Source organism: Nicotiana tabacum, chromosome 9, assembly GCF_000715075.1.
Source record: "Nicotiana tabacum cultivar K326 chromosome 9, ASM71507v2, whole genome shotgun sequence".
Taxonomy (NCBI): domain Eukaryota; kingdom Viridiplantae; phylum Streptophyta; class Magnoliopsida; order Solanales; family Solanaceae; genus Nicotiana; species Nicotiana tabacum.
The window spans coordinates 36093-53620 of record NC_134088.1 but is presented as its reverse complement, the minus strand read 5'-3'; the positions used below and the strand labels follow the sequence as shown (position 1 = coordinate 53620).

At 34.7% G+C, this 17528-nt stretch overlaps 1 protein-coding gene across 1 annotated transcript; it reads left to right on the top strand.

The window, feature by feature from the left end:
• Positions 1 to 9187: 9187 nt before the first annotated feature.
• Positions 9188 to 13592, top strand: LOC107812065 (auxin efflux carrier component 2). Its single transcript, XM_016637098.2, has 7 exons — positions 9188 to 10386; positions 10466 to 10855; positions 11490 to 11748; positions 12285 to 12370; positions 12459 to 12616; positions 12707 to 12783; positions 13220 to 13592. Exons 1-7 carry the CDS (start codon positions 9450 to 9452, stop codon positions 13284 to 13286), a joined length of 1974 nt encoding a protein of 657 aa, XP_016492584.2. The 5' UTR covers positions 9188 to 9449; the 3' UTR covers positions 13287 to 13592.
• The last annotated feature ends 3936 nt before the right edge of the window (positions 13593 to 17528 follow it).

Below are 17528 nucleotides of genomic sequence, written 5' to 3'. Positions count from 1 at the left end.
ATAACATAACACAGACCTGCTCAAGGCCTCAAATCACATCAAACAACACTAAAACTATGAATCGCACTCCAATCCAAGAATAATGAACTTTAGAATTTCAAACTTCTATATTCGATGCTGAAACCTATCAAATCACGTCCGATTGACCTCAAATTTTGCACACAAGTCCTATTCGACATTACAGACCTTCTTTAACTTTCGAAATCGAAATCCGACCCCGATATCAAAAAGTCCACTTCCGGTCAAACTCCTCAAAAACCTTCAAATTTCTATCTTTAGCCAAATGACCCACGGACCTTCGAATTCACTTCCGATCGCGCTCCCAACACCAGAATCTCCCTACGGAGCTATTCCCAGACCGAAATCCCAAACAGACATCGATAACATTGAATGTACTTCAAATCAAACTTATGAAATTCTTTAAAAAATGCCAACTTCCACAATAGGTGCCGAAACGTTCCCGGGTTTTTCAAAACCCAATCCGGACATACGTCCAAGTCCGAAATCATCATATGAATCTGTTGGAACCTTCGAATCCCGATTCCGAGGTTGTTTACTCAAAAATCCAATCTTAGTCAATTCTTCCAACTTAAAGCTTTCAAAATGGGATTTCTCTTTCCAAATCAACTCCGAATTTTCCGGAATTCAATTCCAACCATGCGTACAAGTCATAATACCTAAAGTGAAGCTACTTATGGCCTCAAACTGCCGAACGACGCGCTAAAGCTCAAAACGACCGGTCGGATCATTACACATGGTGGACTGTTCAATCACTATTTGTAAGTAAGAATAATCGATAAAACTCTTCAATTTTATGGGTGTCAATTTTACCTAACAATTTATGTTAGAAGAATCAATCATTTTTCCAATTAGATAAACACGTACTTCTAATTTTTTTCTTCTATCATGCACATATCTTAAACAAAGATGTGTTCCTAATGCTTGAATGGTAATTCTTAATTAAATAAATCTTATCTTTGATTTTTGTAATTAGCTTTATTTTGTGTAAATAAGCAATTTCAAATAGTGCAATTATATTCATCTATGTGTTTACCCTATCCAAATCTATTTCATTTTAATTGACACACACATATATATTGACCCCTTGGTTGCTCAATCAATTAGCTCATAGGAGAACATAAATACCAACAAGGATTACAAAGTCACGGTCCATACCTGACCCATTAGAGAAGAATCCATACTCCTATTACTATCTATTTTAGCATATAGTAACTACAAAATAAATAGGGAAAACTAAAAAGAATATGTATTGCTTCCAAATAATTGAGCTATAAGACAAACTATAAAATTTTATATAATTAGTTTCACTGTAAGGTAACGTAATTGACATTGATTTCATTTGATATCTGAGTGGCTTCATACTTTAAAATATTAACCCGATAAAATACATTGATGTATGTCTTTCCATCAATTCTTCTTATTTTTCTATGCATCTATAATTGATTTAACTCTCTTTCAACATCATTGGATTTGCTTTACAACGAATCTTATCAAACTGTATGAGCATGATCATTTTCTTTTGAGAATCACTTTAAATTGTTCGAATTCAAACTATATACATCACTCATCTTAGTTATCAAATTTTGAAATGCTAATTGAGCAAGAGATATAATTTATTTTCAAATTAATTCAAAGTATAACTTTTCTCACACTATCACTACCCCCCTCCCCCCCAATATTAATTTCCCTACTATAAAATTTTATATAATTATTTTATCTATATGGAAGTTTAATTAATTTTTATTAAAATTAATTGCATAAAAATTCAAATCTATATACTTATATTTTTAATTTGTGTCTTGGAATAATGATAATTGTCTTTTAGTTTGTTTCTTAGAATTGTGTCAATTGTCTATGTTTATTATTTTACTTTTATCTTTTATATTATTTTCAAATACATATCTTATCCATATAGTATGACTTCTCTCGTTATTATTTACAAAATTCCTCTTCTCAAAAATCAGATAAGCCTTATCCTTCTATACATCTCTACATTAAACTTATTTATTTACATATTTGTTCCTTTTTTTTAATTTCTTATCCATGTTATTGTGTTACGCATAACATAGAATTATTCATATCCTTGTCAGCTATTCCCATTATAATATATTATAGATAAATGTGGTTTTTTATAATAAATTTTTTATATTTTTTATTCTTTTATTCTATTGCTCTGATTAATGTTTAAATTAATCATATTTTTGAGTATTATTCACTATTTTTATTTTATTTTAAAACTTAATTCAAAATATAAATATTTTCACACTATCTCTACCCCTTTTTATATATTATTTTCCTACTATAATTATTTATATAATTAACTATTTAGTATTAATTCAATAATAGATAAAAAAATAAAAATACATATGCTCATACCTTATACGTCACCAAAAACTCAAGGTATCTTTTTTATCCTTGTAGTTTTCTTTTCCTATTCAAAGGCTTAGCCGAAACTTGATTTGTTTTTGTTTATCAATTCAAAAGCTTGGATAATATTTGAGTTGATTTGATTTAAACAATTAAATAAGATGATATATAAATTATGTTTCTTCTTCTTATTATTATTATTGTTATTAATAATAATAGTAGTAGTATGTGTTGATAGTACTTCCATCTGTATCTTTATAATTAGTTAAGATAGGGGTATTATAGTTATCTTACAATTCAATTTTTTATTAAATATATCGGTTAAGATATGGCAATAGATTGTATCTTTAGAAGAATATTTATTTTCTTTCCATTCAGATTTAAAAGAAATATTATCTATTATCTTTCTATTTAAATTAATAAAAATCTTATCTTTTAATTTAAATTAAATATTATCTTAAATTACCAAGTGATTTTATAGTAGTTAGCCACTTGACTTAATCACAATGAAAACTTTATTTCTTTAATATATATATATATATATAGTAGTAGTAGTAGTAGTAGCGTAGTTATAACGACCCGACTGGTCGTTTTGCTTTTTAGAACCCCGTCCCCTAAATAAAACTTTCCTGCGCTTGCTTTAACTAATTTACGACCTGCGAGGATGGTTGATTCGGAATTTGGAAAAGTTTGGGTTGAAATATGCTCATTTGATTCCTTAAGAATTTCTTAAAAGGCTAAATTTGACTTTGGTCAACATTTTTAGCAAACGGACCCGGATTCGTATTTTGACTATCCCGAAGGGTCCGTGGGAAATATGGGACCTGTGCGTATGCCCGGAATCGAATTCCGAGGTCCCTATCCCGAGTAATGAATTTTTATTAAAAATTGTTAAACTGAAATTCTAAGGATTTAATGAAAAGGAATAATGCTTGATCATGTTGGTATCGGGCCCGTATGTTGGTTCCGGAGCCCGGTACTGATCCAATATAATATTTTAATCTTGTCTGAGAAATTTGGTGAGAAACAGGACTGAGTTGACGCGATTCGGATGTCCGGTTGTAAGGTTAGGAATTTGAATGTTCTTAAGGATTTCATGCATTTTGGTGTTGAATCCGTGGTTTTAGGTGTTATTTCGGCGATGTGATCGCGCGAGCAAGTTTGTACAATATTGTTAGACTTGTGTGAGTATTCGGAGTGAGGCTCGGGTGAGTTTCGGGCATGGGTTGAGAGTAGAAAAGCACACCAATTTTTTGGTGTTTTTGCTGCTGCTGTAGATCTCGCAATTGCGAGATATGGATCGCAATTGCGAGGATAACATCTCATTTGGGATGAGGCCGGCTGGGGGGCAGTGGTCGCATTTGCGACTTTTGCTTCGCATTTGCGAACCCAGCAGGGTCCGCATTTGCAACCCCTCTATCGCAATTGCGATCAAGGCAGAGGGAGGCCCAATTCGCATTTGCGAACAAATTGTCGCAATTGCGACTTCGCATTTGTGAACCTGGTGTCGCAAATGCGACATCAGAGGCCTCGGCACAACTTTTAAAACGGGACATAGGCCATTTATTTCATTTCACTTCTACGCTTGGGCGATTTGGGAGCTTTCAAAGAGAGGATTTCGACCTAACATTGTGAGGTAAGTTATTCCTACTTAATGTGAGTTTAATACTTGGGTTTTGGGTAGATTAACACACTAAAATTAGTGAAAATCATGGAATTTGAGCGAAAACTTGGGGTTTTGATAAAAGTTAGATTTAACCGCGAATTTTGTTATGAAATGAATTAGAAATCATATATTATTGATCCTTGGGTTATAAAGAACAACTTTCTTCAAAATATTTTGGAATCCGGGCACGTGGGCCCGAGGTCGAATTTTAGGAAACTTGTGTTAAGGGTTGAAAAATTGCTTAAATAGCTAGAATACGATCTTGTGAGCTTATATTGACTAGTTCCTACCCCATTTAACTAGTTTTGGATCGTTCGGCTCTGAATTGAGGGTTGGGGCTCGTTCTTGGTATTGGAAGTACATTTTGGAGCGAGGTAAGTCTCCTTTCTAACCTTGTAAGAGGGAATTGTCCCCATAGGTGTAATAATTGAATAAATTGCTACTATATGCGGAGGCTACGTACGCACTAGGTGACGAGAGTCCGTGCGTAGCTACTATTATGCTAAGTCCGAGTAGTTTAGGACCCAAAAGCATGCTCTATGTGACATTCTTGTAACTTTATGTTTAATTCGGATTTGTATAAATCGTGTTGATTAGGGTAAATGAGACTAGTTAGAGGAACATTATCTTTCTTGGCCTTTTAAAGAGGAACTGATTATTTCTGTGAGTAACTGCTCCCTAGACATACACTATTGTCTGCTTGTTGTTGTGTTTATTTATATTTGACCGTGTCGCATGTTTGATTCGCGAGCGGGGTAATAGATGCATCTATGGTTCGTCGTTCGACCCTCGGAAGTGCACAATTTACTTTTATGTTGGATCGGGCCGTACGACCCTCGGCACTACTTGCGCATGCTTCACTTAGTATTTTTCTGTGGACTGAACTTCGTACATGCCTTGAAATGTAAATTGTTAACCATGATATTATCTGGAAAGAGGAACTGTTATTTCTTGCCATAAAATTTTAAATAAATTGTACTATCCATGCTTAGTATAAATTCTTTCTCATATTATTTGACCCTAGTAAGTATCAAGTCGACCTCTCGTCTCTACTTCTTCGAGATTAGACGAGATACTTACTGGATACATATTGTTTATGTACTCACACTACACTTCTGTACTTAATTGTACAAGATCTGAGGCAGGTACCTCTGACTATCAGTCTGGTGCGCATCCCTGAGCACATTTCGAGACTTCTACGGTGAGCTGCTCCATTTCTTGTGCCGTCAGCAGCTTGATGAAATCTCTCTTATTTATTTTTGCTGTCTATTATATTCAGACAGTAGGATAGATTAATTCTTTTGTATATTCTACTAGTTGCCCACAACTTGTGACACCGGGTCTTGGCACACACATTAGTAGACTATTCTTTTGGGAATTATATAATTACTTTACTGGTTATTACTCGTTCTAATCTTAACTTAAGGAATTATTGAAATTGTTTGGTAAAAGTAAAATAAGGACTCATTTGGTATTTTCCGTGTTGGCTTGCCGACAATGGTGTTGGGTGCCATCATGACCTAGTATGGAAATGGGTCGTGACAATAGTAGTAGTAGTAGTAGTAGTAGTAATAGTAGTAGTAGTAGTTGATCGTACCTCCATCTGTATTTTTATAATTAGTTAAGATAGGGGTGTTATATTTATTTTTCAATTCATTTTTAAAAAAAAATATATTAGTTAAGATATGGCAGTAGGTTATATCTTTAGAAAAATATTCATTTTCTTTCCATTCAGATTGAAAAGAATTTTATTTACTATCTTTTTATTTAAATTAAAAAATAATCTTATATTTTAATTTAAATTAAATGCTATTACAAATATTATCTTAAATTACTAAGTGGCTTATAGTAGCTAGCCATTTTGTTTTACCAATAATTATATATATATATATATATATATATATATATATATATATATGTCACGACCCGGATTTTTTACTTGCGGGATCGTGATGGCGTCTACTAGTGAAATCTAGGCAAGCCAACTACTCCAATTATTTTACCCTTTTCATTTTTGTCTTTTAACAATTTACAAGTTAACATAATATAAACAGCGGAATAATAATGCGGAAGAATGGAATTAACAATTTAACTTAATACAAATACGAATCCATAATAGAGTTCTACCCATAACTAGAGCTACAATCTCACGGACTGTCTAAGAATACTACAAATAGTGGTCTGAAGAAGAAAATACACGTTTGTCTCAGAAATAAGTAAAACAGAATGAAACTAGGATAGAAGGAGATGCCAAGGCCTGCGGATGCCTGCAGGACTACCTCGGGTCTCCACTGGACTGAAGGCAGCAACCTCGAACTACGGTCTGTAGGGTCCAGACTGGGATCTGCATAAAAGAGTGCAGAGTGTAGTATCAATACAACCGACCCATGTACTGGTAAGTGTCGAGCCTAACCTCGGCGAAGTAGTGACGAGGCTAGTACACGACAATTATATAAACCTGTGCAATTTTATCATATACGAGAAGCAATAATAACAAGGATGGAACAGAATAAAGCGGGAAAAGGGGAAACATACTGGGGGGATATCAGGTTATGACAATAATGAAGTAAAGCAACAAAACATCTATCAAACTTGAAGCAACGGAAATAATAACACAACAACAAGTGCACGACATCACTCTTCGTGCTTTTACTCTGGTCCTCACCATAGAAATTAATAAAAATGGCACGACATCATTCTTTGTGCTTTTACTCTTTCATAATCATGGCACGACATCACCCTTCGTGCTTTTACTCTTAATAATATGGCACAACATCACCCTTCGTGCATTAACACTCACAATATCGACACGGCATCACCCTTTGTGCATTAACACTCTCTCACAATATCATGCACGGCATCACCCTTCGTGCTTTACACTCTTCCTCACCCAGACAAATGAAATAATAATATTCCGGCAAGGAATCAACAATAGAATCAACAACAGAAACAATACCGTCCCGGCAAGGGAGTCAACAATATAAACCATATCATCCCGGCAAGGGAATCAGCTATAACCAATCTAGTTTCAATAGTTACTTCACAAAATAAACCTCAACTTGAGCCAATGCTCGACAATGATCAATTACCAAGAATTTATTATAAGCCTTGTTCCACAGTGCTAATCATCAACTTAAGCATGAACAATACAAAATAAAATCACAACAATCTTAATATAAGACTCACGGGCATGCTTGACACCAACGTATAAATACTCGTCACCTCACCTATACGTCGTACTCTACACTAACACGTAGCAAATAAGACACAACACCTATTCCCTCAAGCTAAGGTTAGGCCAAATACTTACCTCGGATTCTACGGCCAAACTCAAGCCTCTAATACCGCTTTCCCTTTTGATTCTACTTCCAATTCAATTGTATCTAGTCAATATTAACTCATTAACATTAATTGAAGCTCAAGAAACCAATTTAAATGAAAAATTATAGATTTTCCAACATTCTTCCAAAAAAGTCAAAACCCGACCCTGGGCCCACTTGGTCAAAACTCGAGGTTCGAACCAAAACCTGTTCACCCACTCACCCACGAGCCCAAATATGCAATAGTTTCGGAATCCGACTCCAAATCGAGGTCTAAATCCCCAAATTTGTAAAATCCCCAATTCTCCTAAAATCCCTAATTCTCCTAAAACCTCTAATTTCTACCCTTAAAGAACAAGATTTAGGTCTAGAAATCTTATGGGTATTGATGGAAAATAAAGAAAATGGGTTTAAGAACACATAGCTATGATTTGGTGTTGAAACTTCTCTTCAAAAATCGCCTATGGTCTGATTTTAGGAAAGGAGATATGAAAATTTGGGTCAAATCCCGTTTTGGTTCTGTTTTAAAAAGACTGGGCAGGCCTTCTTCGCGTTCGCAAAGGGCCTGCCGCGTTCCCGAAGAGCTTCCTTCCTCAGGCTTATGCGATCGCGAGTTCTTCCACGCGTTCGTGAAGGGTATGCCCCATGTCCTTCGCGTTCGCAGACCAATGTACGCGTACGCGTAGAAGAAATGACCAATTCCCAGCCCACCTCCATTTTACACTCGCGTTCGCGTGACACCAGCCGCGTTCGCGATGAGCAGTCCCCCAGCGTTCCGCGTTTGCGACTGTGGCTATGCGTTCACGATGAACAAAAGTTAGCCCCAGTCCTGAGTACACTTCGCGATCGCGAGAGTGGTTTTGCGACCGCGAAGCATAAATTTCCTGCACACCAGAAATAGCAAAGACAGTTGAAGATCTTAAGTCCAAAACATCCTGATACCTATCCGAACCAAACATGCATACTAACCTAAAAATATCATATGGACTTACTCGTGCGATCAAATCGCCAAAATAACACCTAGAACTACAAGTTTAGCATCAAAATCAAAGAAAAATCTCAAGAACTCTTAAAGTTCCATTTTCACAACCGAGGGTCCGATTCACGTCATATGAATTCCATTTCTTACCAAAATTTACAGGCACAACTTAAATACCATATTAAACCTTTACCGGGCTCCGAAACCAAAATACGGACCCGATACCATCAAATTCAAACATCTTTAAATTTCCAAAAACTTTTATTTTTTCAGTTAAACAATTTCTTTCAAAAATTCATTTCCCGGGCTAGGGACCTCGGAATTAAATTCCGGGCATACACCCAAGTCCCATATTTTCTTGTGGAGCTCCAGGACCGTCAAATTACGGATCCGGGTCCGTTTACCCAAAATGTTGACTGAAGTCAACTTAAATTCAATTTTAAAGGCAAAATTAACATTTTCCTCAAATTTTTCACATAAAAGCTTTTCGGATATACGCCCGGAATGCGCACGCAAATCGAGGTGAGACAAAAGGAGATTTTAAGGTTTCGGAACACAGAATTAACTTGTAAAACAAGTGATGACCTTTTGGATCATCACAATATATATATATATTCCTACTTTTTAAGAAGGATAACCTGCACATATCATCGTCGGAGTATATTAATTAAACTCAAATTATTTTTACGTTGCATTATACTATGACATACTAGATGTGAACACGGATATGATAGTCTTTAAGGTTCTCACTTTTACACTAGTGAGAACAAAACAAGTCAGTATATATAAGTTAAATTCCTCTCAAAAAGAGTATAAAACAAATTTACACCGCCACTTACAGAAGGAAATACTTAGTCAACGTTTGCATTGATTTTCGATTGCAACAATCCCATGAAGAGGAAGATTAAGTGAAGACTCATTTAATAAGATTCTCTCTCTATTTCGAGCAGTTAATTAATTCATTAATTAGTCTATATCCCAACCTTCTTGACCATCTATTCATTTCATCTCTCTTATATCTTTTATGTCACTTTCATATATCCCTTTTCTTCTTTCTTTCTCTATCTTAGTTTGAGATTAATTTTTGCTAGTAGCCATGATTAATGGGAAAGACATATATGATGTTCTTGCTGCAATTATACCATTATATGTTGCTATGATCTTAGCTTATGGCTCAGTCCGTTGGTGGAAAATCTTTACACCAGATCAATGCTCTGGAATTAATCGATTCGTGGCGGTTTTCGCCGTTCCATTGCTTGGTTTTCACTTCATTTCTACCAATGATCCTTATGCTATGAACTACCATTTCATTGCTGCTGATTCACTTCAAAAAGTTGTGATTCTTAGCGCACTTTTTGTATGGCAAGCCGTGACCAAAAATGGAAGTTTAGAATGGATGATCACACTTTTTTCCTTGTCAACTTTACCAAATACTTTAGTTATGGGAATTCCTTTGCTTAAAGCTATGTACGGTGATTTCTCAGGAAATCTTATGGTTCAAATTGTGGTTATGCAAAGTGTAATTTGGTATACACTTATGCTTTTTATGTTTGAGTATAGAGGTGCTAAGTTATTAATTGGTGAACAATTTCCTGAAACAGCTGCTTCTATAACTTCATTTCGTGTTGAATCAGATGTTGTTTCACTTAATGGTCGTGAACCATTACAAGCTGATGCTGAAATAGGAGATGATGGGAAATTGCATGTTATTGTTAGAAGATCTTCTGCTTCTTCTATTATTTCATCATATAACAAGTCACATTTACCGTCAAATAATATGACTCCAAGAGCTTCGAATTTAACTGGTGTTGAGATTTATTCTGTTCAATCGTCTCGAGGTCCGACCCCGAGGGCATCTAGTTTTAATCAGACTGATTTTTATGCTATGTTTGCTAGTAAAACAGCAAGTCCAAAACATGGTTATACAAATAGTTTTGGTGGAGATGTGTTTTCTTTGCAATCATCTAAAGGTCCAACTCCAAGAACTTCAAATTTTGAAGAGGACATGTTGAAGAACAAGAAGATTAGGGGAGGTACGTAGTATTAAATTGTGTGACCATCTCGTTTAAAAATATTATACTTTTAGTTAATTTATTCATATTATGTCGACAGGTAGGAGTATGAGCGGGGAGTTATTCAATAGTGCTAGTACTGCTTCTGCTAATGGATTAGGAGCACCACCTTTATATCCACCACCAAATCCAATGTTTGCTGGGCAAAGGAAAAAGGAAGTGGGAAGTGGGAGTGGGGTGCCTGTGCCAATGCCGATGCCGAATAATAACAATAACAATAATAATAATAATAATAATAATAATAATAATAATAATAATAATAATAATAATAATAATAATAAAGAACTTCATATGTTTGTTTGGAGTTCAAGTGCATCTCCTACATCTGAAGGTAATCATAGAAATGCAGTTAACAAATCTGGATCAACTGAACTTGGGATTCTTGATGCATCTAAGGCTGTTCTTCAACAAGAGATAGCTGCAGCAAGAGGTAAATTAAAGTCTTTTTTTAATCTTCAAAATTTGTCTCTAGTGCATACATACAATTAATTATTTTCTGTCCTTTTTGACATATTTGGCTCCTATTTAGTCCTTTCTTCTTCACTTTTTCTTAGTTGACCACCTTCAATCATCAAGGATTTACCTTATAATACAGTAAAAATATTTTATACTATTACATATTTTAATAAGTTGCAGCAGGTAATATGTTATATTTTGTATGTTACTAATTCCACTTTCTAAGAACACATATCTACTTGTAGTAGTTTTTAGGTGATCTAATAATGTAAAATTTGAGATTGAAGGAGGCTATCCCTCTTGCTTACTGAATCTAACCACTTAGCTTAAAAGGATAGTCGATACGCGAAGCATCCCGCATTCAGGGTCTAGGGAAGAGCCGCACCCCAAAGGGTGTAATGTGGGCAACCTACCCTAATACAAGCGTCAGTGGCTGATTCCACGGCTCAAACCGTGGTCACATGGAAACAACTTTAACGTTGCTCCGTGGCTCCCCTTATAATCGCTTAGCTTGGGCAACAAAACATTTTATACATATATGTTGGACTAAAGATTTCTTTAATTTTATCCTCTTTAATTTTTTCATTGTCTTTTTTCTTATTTGATAGAGAATGCAAGTCCAGTAGGGAAATCAATTGGAGATAAAGAAATAGAGATTGAGGAAGGTTCCAAGTATTCAGGAAATGGCTCTCCTTTCCCTGGGCAGAAGAAAATGGACATGGAATTAGAAGGAGAGAAGAAACAACAGATGCCTCCTGCTAGTGTTATGACAAGGCTTATACTTATTATGGTGTGGAGGAAATTGATAAGAAATCCAAACACATATTCAAGTTTGTTAGGTCTCATTTGGTCTCTGGTCTCATTCAGGTCTACTTCTTTCTCCTTCTTCTACCAATTAATTCAAATGTTTCTACATATTTTAATGAATGAAATAATTCAAACCATCTGAATTGTCTTCATATAGTGAATTGCATTTATTTTGTATTGCTGGAATGACTTTGGCCACCTAAGGGTGTCTCTAATCCACTTCATGACTTAATAGTTCCAAGTTGTCTAGACTTATAATAATCCATTTAAAACAAAAGAAAATATTACTCCCTTTGTCCCAATTTATCTGACGGAACTTAGATTTCGAGAGTCAAACTTCTTATTTTTGACCGTGAATTCGGACATAAAATTTTTAAATTTTCGAAACAAAAATTGTATATTTGGAAACTACGTAAAGAGTATGTAAGTCACAATAACTAACTATCCAAAGTATTTTTAATAAAGAAATTGCGGTCAAAGAAAAACTCCTTTGACTCTTGAAATTAGAACTCTGCCACATCAATTGGGACGGAGGGAGTACAACCTTAAGGACTATTAGTGATTAAAATTTAAATGTTGGTGTCCAAAATGTGCAGATGGAATATTCAAATGCCTTCCATAGTGAAAGGATCAATCTCAATTCTATCAGATGCTGGTCTTGGAATGGCTATGTTCAGTCTAGGTATAATTTTTTTTTCCTTTCAAACAAATATAACATACACACTCTTAATAAACTTTACATTATATATACTAATTGGTTTAATATATAGGTTTGTTCATGGCTTTACAACCAAAGATCATAGCCTGTGGGAAATCTGTTGCCACATTTTCAATGGCAGTAAGGTTCTTAACAGGACCTGCAGTCATTGCAGCTACTTCAATCGCTATTGGTCTTCGCGGTGTATTACTACATGTTGCCATTGTTCAGGTACATTACGAGTTTAACTTTTATGCACTGATAGTCTAAACTGATGATAAGAACGTTTCAAATTAATATTGCCATTGTTATAACTTGCAGGCTGCTCTTCCCCAAGGCATTGTTCCCTTTGTGTTTGCAAAAGAATACAACGTCCACCCTGACATCCTTAGCACTGCGTAAGTTTCTACAATTAATTATATCAAAATATTGTTATGTTAGACATGAAGGGGCGTATTGGCGTAACTGGTAAAGTTGTTGTCATGTGACTTAGAAGATCACGGTTTCGAGCCGTGAAAATAGCCTCTTGCAGAAATGCAGGGTAAGGCTGCATGCAATAAACTCTTGTGGTCCGCCCTTCCCTGAACCCGTGCATAGCAGAAGCTTAGTGCACCGGACTGCACATTATCTGAATATGAACTAGAGAATCATTTTATATAGGACAATTTTTTTTTTTCCTTTTTGGCTTCCAAATGTAAAGCAAAGATGTTTGTATTCAACTTTCAAAAGTCAAGAGAGCATAATAGAACTACAAAGCTACATAAAATAATAGTTATAGCTTTGAAAATCTATACGAAATTATTCAAATTCTCATTTTTCTTTGGTCTTTGGCAGGGTTATATTTGGAATGCTAGTTGCCTTGCCCATTACAATACTCTATTACGTGCTTCTTGGGCTTTAAGTTTTTGGTGAAGACATGGGGAACAGAGACAGACAAGTTTAATGAATCCAAGAAATAATTAAGGCAATGGATTCAGGGAAGAAAGACAACAGGAAACAACTATGTGCCCCCCTGCATGTGACTATTGGGACTTATTCTTATACAAAAACTGCATTAATTTATTTTAATTCTTTTTTTTTTCATTTTATAGTTGTAATTTAATTGTTGTTACCATAGTTAGCTTAGGAAGAGGAACTGGTCAATAGTAGAATTATTGATGTATTATTACTTCATTTACTAATATCAAAGTTTTAGTTTAGATCTAAACATTTGACACTATTGTCTTGCTCAAATGTTGTTAACCTGTTCATTAAGAAGAAATAAAAAAAAGTTTTCCAAAAGCCTAATATTTAAATGTAGAAAGATAGAAGGGGCAGATCGATTATTCGGCAAGTGTCTACGCCCCCAAAAAGTTAATGTAGGAGTGCAAAGGTTTCCTCGAGCCGGACGGAAATTAGCCCTTGAGTGCAAAAGCAGAAGGGAGCTTGACTGCAAGACCCACCCGTCAAGCAGGTACGAAAGTCGGCCTTACTGATCCGACGGTGCTGAGAGGAAGGGTTGTCACTCAACGAATAAAAGTTACTATAGGAATAAAGTTACTCGATCCCCAAGAGCTCACATTGATCGGAATGTTTGGCACCTCGATGTCGGCTCTTCGCCACCTGGAGCTATAGTATATTCCAAGGGTTAGGATGTTCTTCCATTAAATCGGTACGTGAGTTGGATTTAGAGAACTTCGTGAGACAGTTCGGTCCATATCCGATGTGGGTGTTAGAGCATTAAAAGGACCTTTCCCTAGTACGAGAGGACCGGGAAGAACTCTAGCTTGCCAAATTTCTATGGTATATAGGCTAGATCAAACTTTTAATTAAATCACAACCTACGTTTTCTTATACACAATGGAGAAAGAAAAGGGATTGTGTTCTTTTTCCTTTTTCATTTTCTATAAATATATTAAAATGAAAAAAGTTTCTACCTTGTATATTTTTCTTCATTTGCTTTCAAGGGTAAAATTACTTGCTCCTATTTAAGTCGAATTGTGAACAAAAGCAAAGATACATTGATGTGTGTGGGTGCAACAAAGTCAACTAATTTTGTAAATTCAAGAAAGTAAAAGATGTTCTCTTTTCACACAAGCTAAACGAATAAAATGAAGTGGAAGTTTCTACTTCTTTAATAAAGAGATTCCCTCAAATTCACAAAAAAAAAAAAAAAAAAATGAATAGACGGTTTGTATGGTGAAGACAGTTTCTACTAAAAGTAACAAATTGTGAAAATTTGAACTAAAGAAAAAATACGATTGTTCTACTTTTTGTACAGTTCAATCATGACAAAAATTTATTATAAAATAAAAGTCAAACGAGGTGGATTCTATTTTATTTCTACGGAAATTTATTCAATTTATTTTATTCCGGCTATGTTGGCTTTATTTGACCATCTGAGTTCGTAAAATTTCTACATGCACGTGAAAGCTTAAATTCAATAATAAAGGATAATCATACTAGGGAGAAGAGAAATTTAGCTTAGAGCATTGTTCCAAGATTTGCCTCTTAAAAAACTTGTTGTTCTGAGTTTCAAGCATCTTGATAATTTTTTAATTTGTTGTATCATGTGACACCTTTAATAGGAAAGAGACAGTTGAACACTTTTGAATCTAAACCTGTACACTCAACTGAACACTCTTTTTTAATTCATTATAACCGAAATGAAAGGAAAACGGTAAAGTTATTTTTGTGTGATCTGAAGTTACGGGTTTAAGTCGTGGAAGCTAGCAACCACTAATGCTGGCAATAAGGTATGTTGTCTATATACCCCTTGGGATGCGGTATTTTCCTGGACCCTACGTGAATGTAAGATACCGTGTGCATCGGACTGTCTATTATTTTTTAATTTTATAACCAAAATATCAATTTTCTTAGAGGTGTTTTCCAAGATCGAAATTTCATTTTACTCCGTTAAAGTCAATTGGATATGCAAATAAATATTTACCTTGCGTATATACACGTCAATCACCGAATATTGTACGTTCATGGCACAAAATTCATTGCAGTGATAATTAACTAATTATACTTGGTGCACTTTGACATGCATGCATTTTCATTTTTTTTTTTTTTTGGACCGAATACATTTAAGTAACTGCAAAAATGATAAGATAATATGCTTATTAAGCGAAGAGTTAAACGTATGCTGTCGCAAAAGGAAACATTTATTTCGAAACTAACGGAGTAATTTAACGATAAACCGAATTATATAAAAATCTATATTAAAAAATTTAAGTTTCAATCATAAACGAAAACGGAGTTATGAAATTGATGAGGTCCATCTCATTGAAGAAGTATTAGGCATGTGCCTAATAAAAGTTTCTTTGGTTTGGTAATCAACCTTGTTGACTTGGTTTGGTTAGATAGCCAACCTTGTTGAATTAGTTTGGTTTGGTAGCCAACCTTGTTGAATTTCTTTGGTTTGGTAGCCAATTTTGTTGAATTGTGAAAAGTGTGTGTAAATTGTCAAATATTGTAGGCTTTAGAGGGTGAAACTTTGGCTATAAAAGGAGAGCTTCAACTCTCATTTCTTCACACCAACAAAGAGAGAAAGAAAGAGTGAGGTTTCACAAACAAGGTATAAGAAAATAGTCTGTGAGGAAAATAGAGAGTGAGCGATATTGTAGTGGGATGGGAATATCAAAAGAGGGTTATTTCTTTTGAGTGTTGTAGTGGTCTTTGGAGTATTTATCTCCGACCTAAAAAGTGTAAAATTCCTTACTATAGTGATATCAGTTGCTCCTCTCGGGGCGTGGTTTTCCCCTTATTACAAGGGTTTTCCACGTAAAAATTTTGGTGTCATTGTTACTTCTGGTTAATTACCGTATCGATCAAGAAATGTTTGAATTATTGATACTGACAGAAAAAACACTGAATAATGCTTTGCCATTGGCTTAATCAATTCTTCTGAATTAGTACAAAGAACATGCAAGGCGTTTTCTGAATCAAATTATGTAGCAATTTAATCTATTATCAATTGCGTACAAACAATGCATGTGATAATGTTCCTCCAAGTCTGAACAAAATGGATCTTACCAGCACGACAACAGCGCACTTTTATAAAAACTCTTTAAGATCTTGTAGCCGTTAGAAGAAAAGGATGCATTGTTCCCTTTTAACTTAAACAAGGAAATTAAGTTATATATATTAACACTGTAAAAATATACTTATTTTACCATTAATTTAATTATTTAACAGGCAATAGCAGGTTATTATATTATTATGTAGAGTATAGTACTACTAGTTTGTTATATATGAAGAGTTACATGTAGTTGGTTAATATAAATTGATTGTATAAAATATTTATACAATATTTGTGCACACTGGGGCAGAGCCATATCCAGTGTAAGGTTTAGCTCGGTTTGAGTTGCCTTGGTACTATGCCTTTGGAAAAATATCCACACGGCTATGAGATTATATGTCCTCGTGAGACTTTGCCGGCAGCTACACCATGAATCCTCTACATGAGGCTGTCATCATAAGGCAATGTGAGGCGCAGATGAGTGATTATATAGCCAAGGCATATGGGTAACAATACTGGTGCTATTGTCCCCCTTATTTGTACTGTTCCTAATTGTTGTATTTTTCTTTTCTTTCATTAATAAAAAATTAGCCCTAGGCGCTTGCCTAGCGGATTGCCAAAAAAAAATATCCACCTTATTGGAAGCAACACCACTTCATCGGAAAAATATATCAAATGGAAAGAATCTTTTATATTCCATTTGAAATTGCAATATATTTATATTATCACAGTAGTATTTTACAGCCTCACGTGGACAGCGAAAGAAAGGCTTAAGATTATAGCTTGAATAAAGATTTGTTTATTAAAAAAATATTGTCTTTGAATATTCTAAAAGGAAAACGCAGTGTATTCAGATTGAAATTTAATTAACCAGTTCCTGCAAACTCTGAGACATGTCTTGAATAAACTCAAAGGAGAAGAGAGTTTGTGTAAACAGGAGAGCAGACAGCAGGACCTCTTGGCCATGTGGTTAAATACACACCTTGAATGGAGAAGTTTCTTAATTAGTTATTCAAGGAAATTACAGTTTGTGTAATAAGTACACATAGGCTGTCTATGAAATTCTACTAATGTATATTCATGATTGTTGTATACTGGACTTAAATTTTAAGTTCCTTTTAAAACCGTACTCAATGGGCT

Coding starts and splice junctions, on each gene's coding strand:
- LOC107812065 (XM_016637098.2), top strand. CDS start 9,450: ATGATTAATGGGAAAGACATATATGATGTTCTTGCTGCAATTATACCA. Junction 10,856..11,489: donor AGAGATAGCTGCAGCAAGAG/GTAAATTAAAGT, acceptor CTTATTTGATAG/AGAATGCAAGTCCAGTAGGG. Junction 12,617..12,706: donor TACATGTTGCCATTGTTCAG/GTACATTACGAG, acceptor TATAACTTGCAG/GCTGCTCTTCCCCAAGGCAT.